Source organism: Propithecus coquereli, unplaced genomic scaffold, assembly GCF_000956105.1.
Source record: "Propithecus coquereli isolate 6110/MARCELLA unplaced genomic scaffold, Pcoq_1.0 Scaffold228, whole genome shotgun sequence".
Lineage (NCBI taxonomy): Eukaryota > Metazoa > Chordata > Mammalia > Primates > Indriidae > Propithecus > Propithecus coquereli.
In genome coordinates this window covers 2330616-2346123 of record NW_012147819.1, presented here as the reverse complement: position 1 = coordinate 2346123, position 15508 = coordinate 2330616, and the positions used below count along the sequence as shown (strand labels likewise).

Below are 15508 nucleotides of genomic sequence, written 5' to 3'. Positions count from 1 at the left end.
GAGAGAAGGGGAGACGGCGGAGGCTAGGTCACCGGGGAAGTCGCTGGGTCCTCGGCTGGAGACGCCGCGGGGAGCGACCGCCCCGCCCCCGGAGCAGCCCACATCGCCGCAGCGCCCCTCCCTCCTCTTGCCTCAGGCCCCGCGCCCCTACTCGCTGCCTCCCCGCCCTTACTCCACCCCTTCTCCGGCCGATCCCCATCCTCTCCTTGTGTGCGCGCGCTTTAAATAATTTCCTCCTTTTTGGCAAAACAAATAATGCACCTGACTTTACCAGGGGGAAACGACCAGCCGAGCAAAACAAGGAACAGATGTAAAAAGAATAAAAGGAGAGAGAAAAAGAGATGAGACTCGTTTAAAGAAATCCAGGGGCTGAAGAGGTGGCTGCAGCGGCAGAGGCAGCTAGAGCTTCCTTGCTGCGTGAGCTGCAGGCAGAGGACGTTTTCACCAGTTGCAGATGTAACCTCGGGAACTCCTGGGTCTGTCGGTTTGTTTGCCAAACAAAGTCTTTTCTTCTTTGGCTCAGACACTGAAGAGGCTCCTGGATTTTTCTGCGATCCCACCACAAGCTGGCAGTTACCCGGGAGCCTTCCCGAGGAGCTGGCGGAGATATGAGCCCTTCTGGGCGGAAGATGGGCGAAAGGCGTCAGCAGCGGGGCCCTCCCGTCGGGAAGAGCCTCCTGCTCCCCGGGAGGAGAGGGTCACCCCGCGGGCGGCCGGGCGGCGGCGGCGGCGGCGGCGCTGGGGCGCAGCGCTCCCTGCTCGGGCTCTTCGTGCACGTGTGGCTGTGGGCGGCCTCGGGCTCGTCTGCCCAGTTGTTCAACCTCAGCCTTTCCGTGGACGAGGGCCTTCCCCCGGACACGCTGGTGGGTGACATCCGCGCTGGGCTGCCAGCCGCGCAGCAGCAGGAGGGGAGCGGTTTCTTTCTGTCCGAGGACTCGGATGACTCCCCGCTGCTGGACGACTTCCATGTGCACCCGGACACCGGTATCATCCGCACCGCGCGGCGCCTGGACCGCGAGCGGCGGGACCACTACAGCTTCGTGGCCGCCACGCTGCTGGGCGCCGTAGTGCAGGTGGAGATCCGCGTCAACGACGTGAATGACCACTCGCCCCGCTTTCCCCGGGACTCCCTGCAACTCGACGTCTCCGAGCTCACCCCTCCAGGCACCGCATTCCGCCTACCAGGTGCCCACGACCCTGACGCGGGGCTGTTCAGCACACAGGGCTACACCCTGGTGCAACCGTCCAACCTGCTCCAGGACCCCGAAGGGCCGTTCTTCCAGTTGCGCTATGGGACTCCGGGGCTACCACCGTCGCCGCTTTTGCCCGGCTCCTCGTCGCCCCTAGAGCCCCTAGACCTGGTGCTGCTGCGGCGCTTGGACCGAGAGGCGGCGGCGGCGCACGAGCTGCAGATCGAGGCGTGGGACGGCGGCCGCCCGCGGCGCACGGGCCGCCTGCGCGTGGAGCTGCGCGTGGTGGATGAGAACGACAACCCGCCGGTCTTTGAGCAGGGCGAGTACCGCGCAGCAGTGCGCGAGAACGCCCCGCCGGGCTCCGAGGTCTGTCGCGTGCTGGCCACCGACCGCGACCTGGGGCCCAATGGCCACGTGCGCTACAGCATCCGCGCCCGGCAAGTGCCCGGGGCGAGTGGTGGGGGCGGGCCTCTGGGCGACGCGGCCTACTTCGCGGTGGAGGAGCTGAGCGGCGTGGTGCGAGTGCTGAGACCTCTGGACCGCGAGGCGCAGGCCTGGCACCAGCTTGTGGTCGAGGCCCGCGACGGAGGCGCTGAGCCTGAGGTCGCTACCGTGCGCGTGTCCGTCGCCGTGCTGGACGTGAATGACAACCCGCCCGCCATTCATCTACTCTTCCTCACCGAGGGAGGCGCCGCCAGTGTCTCTGAGGGCGCCCAGCCGGGCGACTACGTGGCTCGCATCTCCGTGTCCGACGCGGACGGTGAACCGGAGAAGGAAGAGGAGGCCACTGGGCAGTTCGGTGTGGGCCTCGGAGGCGGAAGCATCTCGCTGTCTTTGGAAGGCGGTGAGGGAGCCTTCGCACTGCGGCCGGGCGGCCCCCCGGGGGTATTTTTTCTTTGCGTTGAGGGGCCCCTGGACAGGGAGAGCCGCGATCTGTATGAATTGCGTCTGGTGGCCACCGATGCGGGGTCACCGCCTCTGAGCACGGAGGAGACGCTGCTGCTCCGGGTGGCCGATCTCAACGATCACCCTCCTCTCTTCAGCCAGGAGCATTACTGGGCCTCAGTGTCTGAGGCCGCGGCCCCTGGCACCGCAGTCGTGTGGGTCAGCGCCACTGATGCCGATGAGGGTGGCACTGATCACGCCTCCCTCCGCTACACGCTAATCCAACTCTCGGCTGCTCCCTGCAACCCAGACGCTCTGCCCACGGCAGAGTGTGGACCGTCTTTCACCATCGATCCCAAAAGCGCTGTGATCAGCACCATCCGGACTCTAGACCGAGAGGTCCAGGAGGCGGTGGAACTGAGAGTGGTGGCCCAGGACCTCGGAGAGCCTCCGCTCTCTGCCACCTGCCTGGTGAGCATCACTTTGGATGACGTGAATGACAACGAGCCCATCTTCCAGAGGCAAGTGTACAATGCCACCCTTGAAGAGCATGCCCCAATCGGACACTGCTTTCTGCAGGTGAGTGCGTCAGGCCTGGGGGCCAACCAGAAGGCCTTTGAAGGGATGGAGAAGGTTGGGAGTGGGCCTGGGAAATTGTGATATGGATGAGTATATTCTGGCTGCCAAACCAGGAGACAGGCTGTGGTTCCCTCTCCACAGTGAGATAGATGAATGTGTGCCCTCTGATCACCTGACCTTCCTCCAGGGTCTTGGCTGCATGATCTCTAAGTTCCTTTCTGCTTCATATCACATTTAGATCTTGATTTTTCTTACGGAAACTGGGTCTCCTTCATGCTGGATGTGTGCACCTAAATTGGCTTGGGAGGAGCCATGCACTCTAAATCAGATCACATGCAATTGGCAACGACTCCTATTTTTGAACAACTTTACGTGACATCCTAAGGAAGAAGGTAGCCCTTTGACTTTTTCAAACGACCAAGGGTATGTCTCTAAACATTGAAACTGTTTTGAGCAACCATTTCCATTTACGCATTTTCCTGCTTTCTTTAGAAGCTTACAGAGGTTGGGTGAAGACTCAACTCATCATTATTAGCGTTAGTTGTGGGCTGAGCTTCTCCGTGATGCCGTCAGGACTCTGAGGAGCAGTGGGATTCAATCATCCTTTATAAAATGGGGCATGGGGCACTGCACCCTGCTTTTTGACTTGGGTGTGTTGCCTTTCAGCGTCCTTCTGATCTCTCCTCCACTGTCAGAATGGCTGGTTTTGCCCACTTCTAGCCACTCCTTTTTGCTTGTGGTTTCCTATTTCTTATCTCGTGTGAAATAATCAGATTCCCAAGATTGATTGATTTACTCCAAAATAACTTGAGTAAATAGAGCCTGAGGAGCTAAGTGGTAAGTGAAGCTGCAAAGCTTTGTTTAGCTCTCGGCCTGGGTTGTTTTAAGGCCTCTATTGCTTACTTCCTGGTCCTGAGCTAAGGGGTTGAGGCTTTAGCCAGCAAAGTTATGTCTCAAATAATAACCTTTAGATAAGTGAGGTGTGACTATATTGTAAAAATGGGTTTCATGACTGCTTCTTTCATCTTAATTCTTTGGGTATGTGGGTAATAACAATCCCTGTTCCCTTCTGTAGCATGATTGGCAACTCTGCGTTGCTAAGTTATTAAAAGGTGGCTTGAAAATTAATTAATAATTGCTGCTGAAACAGACAAATCCAAAAATGTCAGTGACTAAAATTATCAAAGTGTATTTCTCTCTCAAGCAGAGTCTAATATGTGATGCAGGTTGGCTGGTTCTCCTCCATCGAAGAGAGAGCCAGGTCTGGGAGTGACTCAGATTACTTCCGCCAACGTCGCATTGGCCAGAGCACAGCCATATGGCCTCAGATGTGTTGCAGCAGAGGCTGAAAAATGTAGAGGAGCCTGGGGATGCCAGTGTCCACCGATAGTTCCTGCCAGGGATTTCTAAAAATGAAGTCATAATAGTTTAGAGGTTGGACTAGAGGATTTCCAAGATTTCTTCCATCTGGAAGACCCTAAGGATCTTGGTAGAAATAGTACAACTCGGCTCCATTTGAAGGAAAATAAGCAGGGTGGATTAATTGTGATTCTTTTGAGTAGAACTTGTCTTTAGGATTGTTTCTAACATTGTGAGATGATTCTGCAATGAGGTGTGAGTTTATCCCATTATTATGGCTCCGTATGTGGTAGATCCATTATAGGGAGCTGAGCTTGGCTCAAGTGTAGGACTGTACCTCCAACAATTGCAACAAAACCTCCCTAGGTTGCCAAGTATTGCTCCAGACAGTATTAAATTGTGCTGATTAGAATTTCTGGAAATTCCAGCGATCTAGTCCCTTAAGATTTGCAGAAACCCTCTTACTCACTAGGCTCTCTGTGGCCTGTCCCCAGCAGCTACGTGTACTTTCTGTGTTCCGTAAGCCCCTCCAGCTGACTGTCTCCTGACTTCCAGGTGAGCTTCACAGAAGCATCATTTTCTTTCTCTCTGCTCCTAATCTTTCTTTGTACCACTTCGCAGAAACTGACCTCCTCATCTAACCTTTGCATTGCATGACCTCCTTTTTGTTCCAGGGATTTGTTTAATTGCATTCTATAAATTCTTTTTAACTTTACCTTCTTTCTCTTGGTCTGTGCCAGTTTTCCCCCTTTAGACCTCATATCTGCTCAAGTTTCCTTTGTCAAAATCAAACAAAACCAAATGAGAAACAACTGGAAAAATACTCTTTCCTAGATTCCCTGTAAGAGAATGGCATGTCATCTGATAAAAGAAATCAACAAACCTTTGAACTTCAAGGTGTCTTGGTGGCTTCTCCACTCTGCATCCACAATGCTTGCCATCCTTTGGCTCTTGTAGCTCCTGCTGCCACCACAGTGCTGGCCACTGTCCCCAGTGCTGCCTGAACGCTTTTATATTCTCATGCCCAAATCAGAACTTTCCAAAGACTTTGAATGTGGGACAGAAGAAAGAGAATTAACACAGAGTAGCAGAACCATTAGTGGCCCAAGATAGGTAACCTCTAGCTCCAAAAGGTTTCTACAACTTTGTACGCATTTGCCTGGATTTCTTAATAACTTGCTCCCCACCTGCCCCCAGGTGGAGAGCCTCTTCTTAACTCATCTTTCAGGTGCTCTTTTCAATCTCTTGATGCTTTTATAGTTAAGGCAGGGAGGGAATTCTACTCTGCAGACACTCAGGAGTTTTCCTCCAGTTCTAGTGTTTGGCCCAAAAGATTTCATTTTTCCTCAGATTGTTATCAAAAAGATCAACTTCAACCTTTATACAAGACCTCCATCCTCCACCCCACATTAAGTCCAATGATGTGAGCTGCACTTACAGTACTGGACAGTATAACTCCAGCATTCATATCTGAATTACATGTGATAACAAGAAGATTATTCTTTCATATTCTCTCAAATACAAGCACTGTGTTCATTCATTAATTCATTTATTGAATCAAACAACAAAATTCACTGGATAAACAATATTCAATGAACCAATATTTATTGAGTGTCTATTGCATGCCAGGAACTGTTCTTGGTGCTGGGGACCGCAGTGAGCAAAATGGCCAAGGTCCCTGTGCCAGCAGGGCTTGCAATCTTGTTTTCCATATCCTTCCTTTCGCTGTCAGTCCTCATGAATGAATGACAGGTGCCCGGCTTCCACTTGCTGATCACTCCTTGTCTAGCAGTTCTGACCTTTTCCCATCACTCTGCTAAATTCTGCCTCTCCAAAGGCATCTATCTGTGTCTTTTATTTCAAATCCAATGAGCTTTTCTTAGCTATAACCTCCCTCATGCTCCCTGAAGCATTTGGACTGTTGCCCACTTCCTCTTTCTTGAATGCATCCATTTCACTGCCTTTTGTCTCCTTATGTTCTCTTTCTGCCTCTCTTGCTTTTTCCTCCTTTCCTTCTTGTGCCACCCCACACTCAATGTGGTGGAGGCATTTCCAAAGGTTCGGTCTTCCTCTCACTTCCCTCTTTTCTATACTTTCTTCTTATATATTCCCAAAAGTTCAATTAAAAAAAAATCTACAAAAAATCTACAAAATCAACCGCCCTTATATGCTCCAGATGAGCATTTTTCTGTATATTGTATATTGTATGTATCTCTACCTGGATGTGTTTTTGGCACCTCAAATCTAACATTTCCCAAACTGACCTCATTTCCCTTCTACTATTTTTCTTTCTTTTCTTTTTAACCTTCATCATTTAGCTCCTTTTTGAAGCTTTCCTGTTTTGTTGATGTGTCTCTTTCTATAGATGTGTTTATGCATTTGGGGTGTGTGTGTGTGTGTGTGTGTGTGTGTGTGTGTGTGTACATATTTGCCATTTGCTGGGGTGGTTATGTTTTGCATTGTTGAAAGTTACAAGAATAAATAGGAAGATCATGTCCCATGTCAATAAGTTGGATAAAAAGTGGGTCTTGAGTTTCCAAAGTGGGGCTGTGGAAGAGAGCATCTGGCTGTGTGTGTTTATTCACATTTGTGGTCTGAATCTGAGGAAGCTATCTAGGTGGGGTGCCTGGGCAGTGGCCATTAGAGACAGTATCTACCATCTGGGAAGACGCCAGGAGACAGGAAGGCCTGATTCCTACTGTGTTCCACATGCTGAAAAGGTCTAAACCTGCAGCCCCCAACCCCTGGGCCACGGACTGTACTGTTCTGTGGCCTGTTAGGAGCCTCACAGCAGGAGGTGAGCAGCTGGTGAGCCAGTGAAGCTTCATCTGTATTTACAGCCACTCCCCACTGCCCATTGTTTGCGTCACTTCCTGAGCTCCACTGCACCCCATCCCCATCCGTGAAAAAACTGTCTTCCATGGAACTGGTCCCTGGTGCCGGCTGGTCTAAACTGTACCTTGTTTATGATATATGGTATCTCTTAGGATTAATCCCTTTTTACTAATCTCCCAGCCTTTGGTAAAGTATTTCTAAATGTGTTAGCTTGTCTTAGTTGTAACCGTGGGGGTAAAAATGGAGAACCCAAAGCAGGGGTGTTATGATTTAAGGGAAGGGTTATCAGCTTTAGTCAAAGTGTCCAAGACAAGTGGCCTCTCTCCTGAGGTCTGAGTGCTGATTGTGGTAGGAATCAGCAAGGGGCTGAGGTAAATTGGTTTAGGAACAGTGTGGGGCTCTTTCTCCCAACTGGCTTTCCTAGTGCCTGCTTTAGAAGTAAGAAACTTTATTAAGAAAGAAAGAGTTTCCTAAAATCTTAGTGCCATCTTTGATTTTCATCAGATTTGACCTAGTAGTTAGCAAGGCCTTCAGTATTTCTTACATCATTCCTCCTTTTTACATCATGAGCCTGGTTTTGTCCATATCGCTTCTTGCCTACCATTGCCTGCTCTTCAAACTGGAAAGCCGTAGGCATTTCTCAAAGGCTCCCTCTTCCCACTCCTAACAATGCATTCTTATTCTGTCCAGCTCTTTTCTTCATGTCCGTTGTGGTGCTACAGTTGTTTATTTGTATTAGTAAAAACAATGGATTGTGAGTACCATTGAAGGATTGTAATTTACTGGTACTTGAGTCCCCTGTAATTTCTAGTGTCCCTAATCTCATATACTAGGAAATCAATACCTTTATTAAATTGTATTGAAGAGCTATTTAGCAAAAAATAAAAAAGAAAGTCTTGTAGTATTATAATTAGTCAAGGTTTTACTTTTCAACTTTTTGCATTTTATTTGCATGTATATTTATTTTATTGTAAAGTTTATTTCCTCAGTATGTTTTATTATTGGTCCTTTGGAATTTTATAGTCTGTCTTGCATTGCTTGTCCTGTATTTTTTGTCTTCCTCACCTTAGTGCTAAAATAATTATATTGTTTACATTACGTATTATTTACATAGTGTGCACCAGCTTTGATGGTCATATAATTGCATTACCTATATATGTTTGTCTTATTTTGGCTTCTTTAAATAGACTCAACCTACCTGCACTCATGCATTGGAAACACGAAATTTCCACAGCAGTCATTTGCACCTGTCCCTGGGATATGCCTAGATCACCTGCCAACCCTCATCTTCTCTGGTTGTCTTGTTCCTATGTGGCTTAGTACCTTAGTTCCCAATATGTGCTGGATGCCCTGGCTTTGTTTGTTGGTCTGTTCTAGGCACTCTAAAATGGACTGTAGAATTCTCTCTTGGATTTCATTTTGATATCCCTCCTGTCCCTGCCCCCAACTGCTACCTAAGCCAAGCAGCTGACTTTACTTCCTTTTCCTGCTTGAGAAATGTGATCAGATAATATTTGGATATTTAATAATAGAAAGGGTATAACCTAGAATCTGTGGGATTTATCTCTAGTTGCAATCAATATATAAGTTGCCAGTGCTTTGTCTAGTTCTTGGTTCTAGAACTAAAGATGTATGACGTTACGTGGTAGAATGTTCATTGCTCTACGCAGTGATGAAAAATAGAGACTATGGGAGTAGAGTGCCCTGGGTTTGAATCTCAACTCCACCTCTTACCAGCTGTGCGATCTTGAGCACTGGGCTTCAGTTTCCTCATCTTCAAAATATGGATAACAATAGTGTTAACTGGATACAGTTGTGTGGATAGTGAATTAATACACGTATGTGTAGAACAATGCTTGACTTCTAGTAAGTACTCAATGTATATTATATATTATTAAATATTAGTAAATCAGAATTCCAGGCATGATGAAGAAACTATTTTTCCTGATAAATGGCATTAAAAATGCCATTTCAAATAAATATTCTCCTGCACTGAAAGAGCAGAAATGAGTGTAAATTGTGCATTATGTTTTTAGTTATATAATCTTCTGGCAATAAAGCGGAAATCTGTCTTACTGACTTTGAAAGCATCTTCCTCCGGGCGTAATAGAATCGCATCTGTCTTAAGGAAAGTTCAGATGACGTGTCAGTAGTAATTCCTTGGCAGAACAGCAGACACCACAATGTGCTGTGCAGAGAGCCTAGACAATGTGATGTAAGTTGTGGCAAAGGCCTTGGTGTGGGGGATGGGGTCATAAGTCCTCAGGGGTTCACCTTGGGGTCACTACTCATCGAAGTTAGACTAAGCACCAGCACATGAACCCCTCTCAGGTGTGCAGGTGCTGGTCTTAAGAGTGTCTTGGTGTCTTTTATTCTCTTTCTCAGTTATTACTCTTTGGAAACTTTTATTGAGACAGCATGGAATAAGAGAATGCTGGACTTGGGGCCAGAAAACCTTGGATCCATGTCTGACTCTACCATTTACTATCTCTTTTAACTTTTCTGGCCACAATTCCTTATCTATAAAATGTTTTTTTTTTGTTTTTTTTTTTTGTTTGTTTTTGAGACAGAGTCTCACTGTGTTGCCCGGGCTAGAGTGTCATGGGGTCAGCCTACCTCACAGCAACCTCAAACTCCCGGGCTCAAGCGATCCTCCTGCTTCAGCCTCTCGAGTAGCTGGGGCTACAGGCATGCACCACCATGCCCAGCTAATTTTTTCTATATATTTCTAATTGTTCAGCTAATTTCTTTCTATTTTTAGTAGAGATAGGGTCTCGCTCTTGCTCAGGCTGGTCTCGAACTCCTGACCTTGAGCGATCCTCCCGCCTCAGCCTCCCTCATCTATAAAATGTTGTCATTCAGTTTAACAACATATTGATGTAAGGATTGGAGATAATTGATATTTCATTGTAGAAAGTGGTGGGTATAGTGAGAGTTAAGGGGCCTTGGAGGTGGGAAAGCTTTCTTCATCCAGTAGATCAGGGGATCTGTGATATATAAGTTGTTATTTACAACCTGTCATGGATGCATTCCACTGTAGATGCACTTTTTTTGGTGAGTGTATAAAATTGTGTAATATGTATCTAGGAATGGTCACCTCTAAAAGAGAATCACTTAGGATGGATTTTGGAAAGTTGTGATAAGTAAGACTTCCTTTCTCTGAGGATTGAAATCTGACAATAAATTAATTTTATTAACATCTAAAATCCAGATGTCTACTAATGGGCCCCTCACCTTCTAAATTATAGATAAAAGTGAGCAACTATGGAAGTAATTTATACTTTCATAGCTCATTAGGGAAATTCTGCTAGATCATTTTTACAAAATGCCAAGTTACTTGAATCTTACTGAATTAAAATCTTCATTTAAAAGAAAAATGTGGTTTGTAGTGAAAGTAGAGCAGGTGACTATCATCACAAATACGAATTAATTCAAAATCTATTTAGTCCATGGGGATAGTAGGAATTGGAATAATCATGGTATGCCTGGTGCCTGTAGTGAAGTATTGGGAGATAGTTTTGAAGATGTGGGAGGAGACAGGCCAGGAAGGACTTGCAGTGTTTGCCCAAAGAGTTTGGCCTGTAATAGTACGGAAGTAATTGGGAGGTATGAGAAGTTTGTGAATAGAGATTGACATATGCAAAGTAAGGTTTTAGGAAGATTTGTCTTGAATTAGTAGAAAGACTAGAAAGAAGAAAGGGAATCCAGGTAGGAGAGTCCCGAGACTCTTGTAATAACGCACATTCAGCTATGAGGGTGGTTGTGGCGTGTGACAGAAAGGATGGCCTTAAAGGCATCATAAAGGAAGAATTGGTACAACTGGCATAAGTGAGTGGAGAAGTGGTGGAAGAAGCAAAAGACCATGCCATCTTTTCAGTCTGGGTTAGTGGAAGGAATAGGAAAAGCTGGAGGTGAGAGTTTTGAGGGAAAGATTCTTACTTCGTTGAGTTTTTGACATGTTAAGTATGAATTAATGGCTGGTAGTCTAGGAAAAGGTATCTTGAAGGCTGTTTAGAAATTCAGAACTACTGTGCAGGAGAGAGCCTAAGGTTGGAGATGTAAACTTGGCAGTTATTTGTATGGAGGTGAGAAGTGATAATTAAAGCTGTGGAAGTGAAAGTGAGGGTAATGAGAGGAGTCAAGGGCTAAGGACACTGGCTGGGACAACGGTCTTGCAACTCATGTGTTGTTGGAGGGCAGGTCTCTGTGGTGACAATGCCGTTGCTCGCTCTCCCGGGTGGATGGTTGGCATCTTACCCCCTTCTCTGAGCTCTTGAGCGGTGCTTCTGGGATGTTCAGCCTCCCCAGCATACTCCCAGGCACTAAAGCACACATTATCTGGCGCTGTTTCTCTCTCCCCTGTTTCCTGCTTCCTGTGGACCTCCTTGTCAGTCCCCCGTAAGCACTGAGGGTGTTGATAGCCTTTTAGTCATTTTTGTCCCTATTATAACTTGTCATTCAGGCAGTCTGGTCTCACGGCTCTTCAACTGACCCAGTTTTGAGATCTTTTATTGTTACCTCCACTCTAGGAGCCCTTTCCCACAGCTGTACCCTGTAACCTGGAATCATCTAGAACTCCTCCACCTTTTAAACCTCAACTAGTCGCTGCTTCCTAGCAGCTTCCTAGCTTTTCAGCTTTCTCAGTCTTTAATTTGATTTACATTTGCTTTTTGAATCTACATCTTTTCTAGACCCCTTGCTCTTCCTTGTCTCTCCTTGCATATCAGCCTCTTCTTGCTTCAGTTCCTTCTCTGTCCATCTGGGCTTCTTTGATGTGCCAAATTAACCCTTCCTCTTCCATAGCTGTATGCACGTCACCATCAGGGGATCTCTCTAGCTATGTCCCCCGTGCCTGTTGACTGATCTCCACCCAGGCCTGGTCATAAGTTAAGACCCTTTCCACTCAAAGAAGAGCTCTGGACACCTGTGCTCCTGTCTGGTATCATTGTCTGGTATCTCTTGATGATGGAAGCAGTACCCTGCTTAGATCTGGAGCACAAGTGGTCTTCTGTCACACCTATTAAATGTCAAGAAGTTGTGACGAAATTGTAGCTGCTAAAATTAAGAACTGAGATGTGCGATTTATTATTGCCTGTTCCTTAATATGACATCCTGTAGTTGATGGAAGCCATTAATCAGTACCTTTCATATGAGAAGAAATAATTGAATCAAGGAAGATAGGATATTCTATGAAACTGACAAAAATGCCTTAGTCTTATTACTATTTAAATAATCTTGCTACTTTTACCTTTTTACTGGATGGCTTTTGCGTATACTAACCCTGCTCTGTCTATCCTGAAGACACTGTGTCTTTCTTTCTTATCAATTCTGTTTTGAATTTTCTTTTAAAAAATCCAGGCTGTTAACTTCATTTCAGGTTTTATCACTTTCCCATAAACATGCAGATCTTAGCCCACTGATGAAGTGTGTGGGAGCTCTTTGGTAGAGAGGATGGGAGAGGTTTGCTCGTTCTCATTATTTCCAGGTATCTTTGATTTGGACAGAAGGAGAATAACCTGGTGCATAAAATCTTGCACTGCAGAGCCAGACTGACCTGGGTTTAAATTTCAGCTCTGTCACATAGCAGCGTAACCTTGAGCAAGTTCCCAAACCTTTGTAAGCCTCAATTTTCTCATCCATAAAATAGGGATGATAATAGGATCTGCCTGGTAGGGTTGTTGTGGAGATTTACATGAGATGATGTATATCCAGTGCATAGAGCAGTGCCTGACACATGGTAAATCCCAAGAATGTTTATCCTTATGTGTAGCTTCACCTGAGCTTTGATTAAACTGAGGAGCTAACAGAGAGTGAGGGAAAGAAATGTCAGTCTTTTGTTTTAAAAATCCCGGTGACTAGTAACGTTAAATGGCTAGGGGTATGATCCTGAGCTTCAATTGACACTCTAGTAAAGCACATCGTCCTAATTAATATGTAGGGCTTCCATCCCCAGTTTAGTGATATGCTTACCTTGGACAGCTAGACAGGAGCCATGTGAGCCTTGGCTCTCTTGGTTTAAAGACTAGGACATCTTGAGCAGACTGTTCTCCGGCACTCCTCCACGATTCATCCTCAGTCATAGCTGCCTGCCCCATGGCTTCTACTACCTTGGGTGCTTCTCTGGCCTTCCAAGGTCTAGGGTGTTTCCTAAGAAAGGGGCAACACTAGGCTGAGTCTTATAGCTCTTGTTTCCTGAGATATAAGTGATTCAAGTGAAAGAGAAAAACATTAACTTCCTAGGATTATAGCTGACTGGTGTCCTCTTCATTTCTTTTATTGGTTATTCTGAGAGCTTCTCCTTCCCATTCAGAGGTGGAAGTGGGGCAAAGAAAAGAAAGAGGTGCTTTGAGTTTCCGTTTAAATAAAGAGGAACAGTATCATTAGTAGTACCCTTCAACAAACATTTATTAATCCACACTACTTTGAGCTTGAAGCTAATTATAGAATAAAGTCATTGAATGCTTTTGAATCATTTAATTTATTGTAGGAAATTTCCTAACAGATAAAAAGGGACATCAATTAAAACTTATTTATATACCTCCCTTAAGAAAGCTGAACAACACAAATTATTCCTTAAAGAGGAAACTTACTGTTAAAATAATTGCTAAAATATTATTATAATTAGAATATTAATGTAAAACCTGTTTCAGTTGAATTTTATGTGTTGTGTGTACATTTGATATACTGACATCTCTCATGCAATCAATTTGTTTATGCTCATTCGATAGAAATTAAAACCTATGTTTTCTATTGTAAATGACTATAGGTAATTTTTAATTGTTGAATATTTGCTTTGATGACATTATTGGTTTATTTCATACTAAATTCTCAGACAAGAAAATGCCATTCACTTCATGCTTTTGGGGAATGTATTGTGGCAACAGCCAGGGAAGACCTGTAGTAGAGCTTTGCTTTCACAAGGATAGCAAAGAGGAAAGAACAAAATAGAATTTGAGGCAATTTCTGATCAGTTTGATTACTAAAGACAGTTAACCCCAAAATTCTATTCAATACGAGGGACTGTCCTCCACCTTTACAAGCTCTTTTATTTATGTTATTCTCCTGAAATTTCTTTTGTGCTTCACTTAATTAATTATGTAGCATTAGTCATTGTTATGGATATGTTTCAAGAGATTAAATATTATTTTTAGCCTTACTGTAAATGGACTTAAATACTATTTGATTTTTAACAGTCGTTTAGTTAGAAACTTCTCATGTTTTATATTCCTCTTGATTTCTACACTTGGAAACACAGAGGAAGTTATTGTTTATTTAGAGATTGACTTATCTAGTGCCTAAGAATGTCCATTATACAAGAACCAAGTTATGCAGTAAAGAGCAAGCTAAGCTTATGCACTGTTTACTCTCCTTTGAAATACGGATTATTTTAAGTATGAGCTGTTAAAAATAATACAAAGGCCGTTCTGTTACATTATGCATAAACAAGAACACAATATTGCAATCCTGGCAGCTATGTTTCCTGGACTCATCTCACAAGAATTTTTATATGGCATTTTTCTTGTGTAGAATCTAATTGTCATGGTTATGTCTATTCCACTTCCAGTGCCTCTATCAGTGACCAGCACAAAGAAGAGAGGTGACAGGAAGAGCAATTTATAAGTTAATGTTTGACAGTACTTGAGGTAGTTTGCTCGCTTGCTTGCATTAAGCATACAGATTCTATGTATATTGCAGCATACTCTTAACACCACAAAATGAATTTGAGTTTACCCTTAGCCTTAAATCTTAATACATTTTAAAAGAAAGATAATGTCTTTTGTTAACATGTAAAGTACAGTTACTACTTTTGTTTGTAACTTGAGAAGATAACTTCTCTTTTTTTCAATGAGAAAGCTTATTTCATGTACAAATATGGATCGTTCTAAAGGCTGAGTTTTTTTTTACTTTTAAATATTTTTCTCTGCCTCATTCTTTCTTTTCTTTGTTTCTGAGATTCCGAATACATATATGTTAGACCTTTTGATCTGAGGCCTTGAAGCTCTGTTTATTTTTCCTTTCAGTAATTTTCCTTTCCATTCTTCGGATAAGATGGTTTGTATGGCTTTATTTCCAAGTTCACTGTCAGGTTCCTCATCACCATTCTGCTGTTAAGTTCACCCAACAATTTTTTTATTTCAGATATTGTATTTTTTATTTATAGAATTTCCATTTTGTTCTGTCTTATGGTTTCCATTTTTTTGCTGATATTCCCTTTCTTGTCTTCCTTTATCTCACATAGCTGTAATAGTTACTTTAAAGTCTTATCTGCAAATTCCAAAATCTGGGTCATTCTGGGATTGGTCTCCCTCTCTCTCTCTCACATTTTTCTGCTTCCTAATACATTGAATAATTTTGCACTGTATTCTGGACACTGTACATTATGCTGTGGAGACTCTGGGTTTTGTTATATTCTCCCAAATAATGTTGATATTTTCATTTTAGCAGACAGTTAACTTGATTAGACTCAAAGTGCAAATTATTTATCTCAGGGACTGGTGCAAATCTCATTTCAAGTTTTTTTTTTCTCAACTGGACTGTTTTCAATCCATTCCACGCATGTGGAGTTCAGGGGTCAGTCAGAGAATTGTGCAGAGTTTATATATAAAATTTCAGGCTTACTTGGGGCTTTTCCCTATCTGAGATTTCCTTCTCACTTT

The 15508-nt window shown here is 44.4% G+C and overlaps 1 protein-coding gene across 1 annotated transcript in view; it reads left to right on the top strand.

Annotated features, from left to right (window-relative positions):
* The first annotated feature begins 251 nt into the window (after positions 1–251).
* Positions 252–15508, top strand: part of LOC105811112 (protocadherin-16-like) — a 159429-nt gene continuing 144172 nt past the window's right edge. The window contains exon 1 of the mRNA XM_012645234.1: positions 252–2657. Coding sequence (XP_012500688.1) covers positions 609–2657 — 2049 coding nt within the window. The 5' untranslated portion in view covers positions 252–608. The remainder of the gene's footprint in view (positions 2658–15508) is intronic.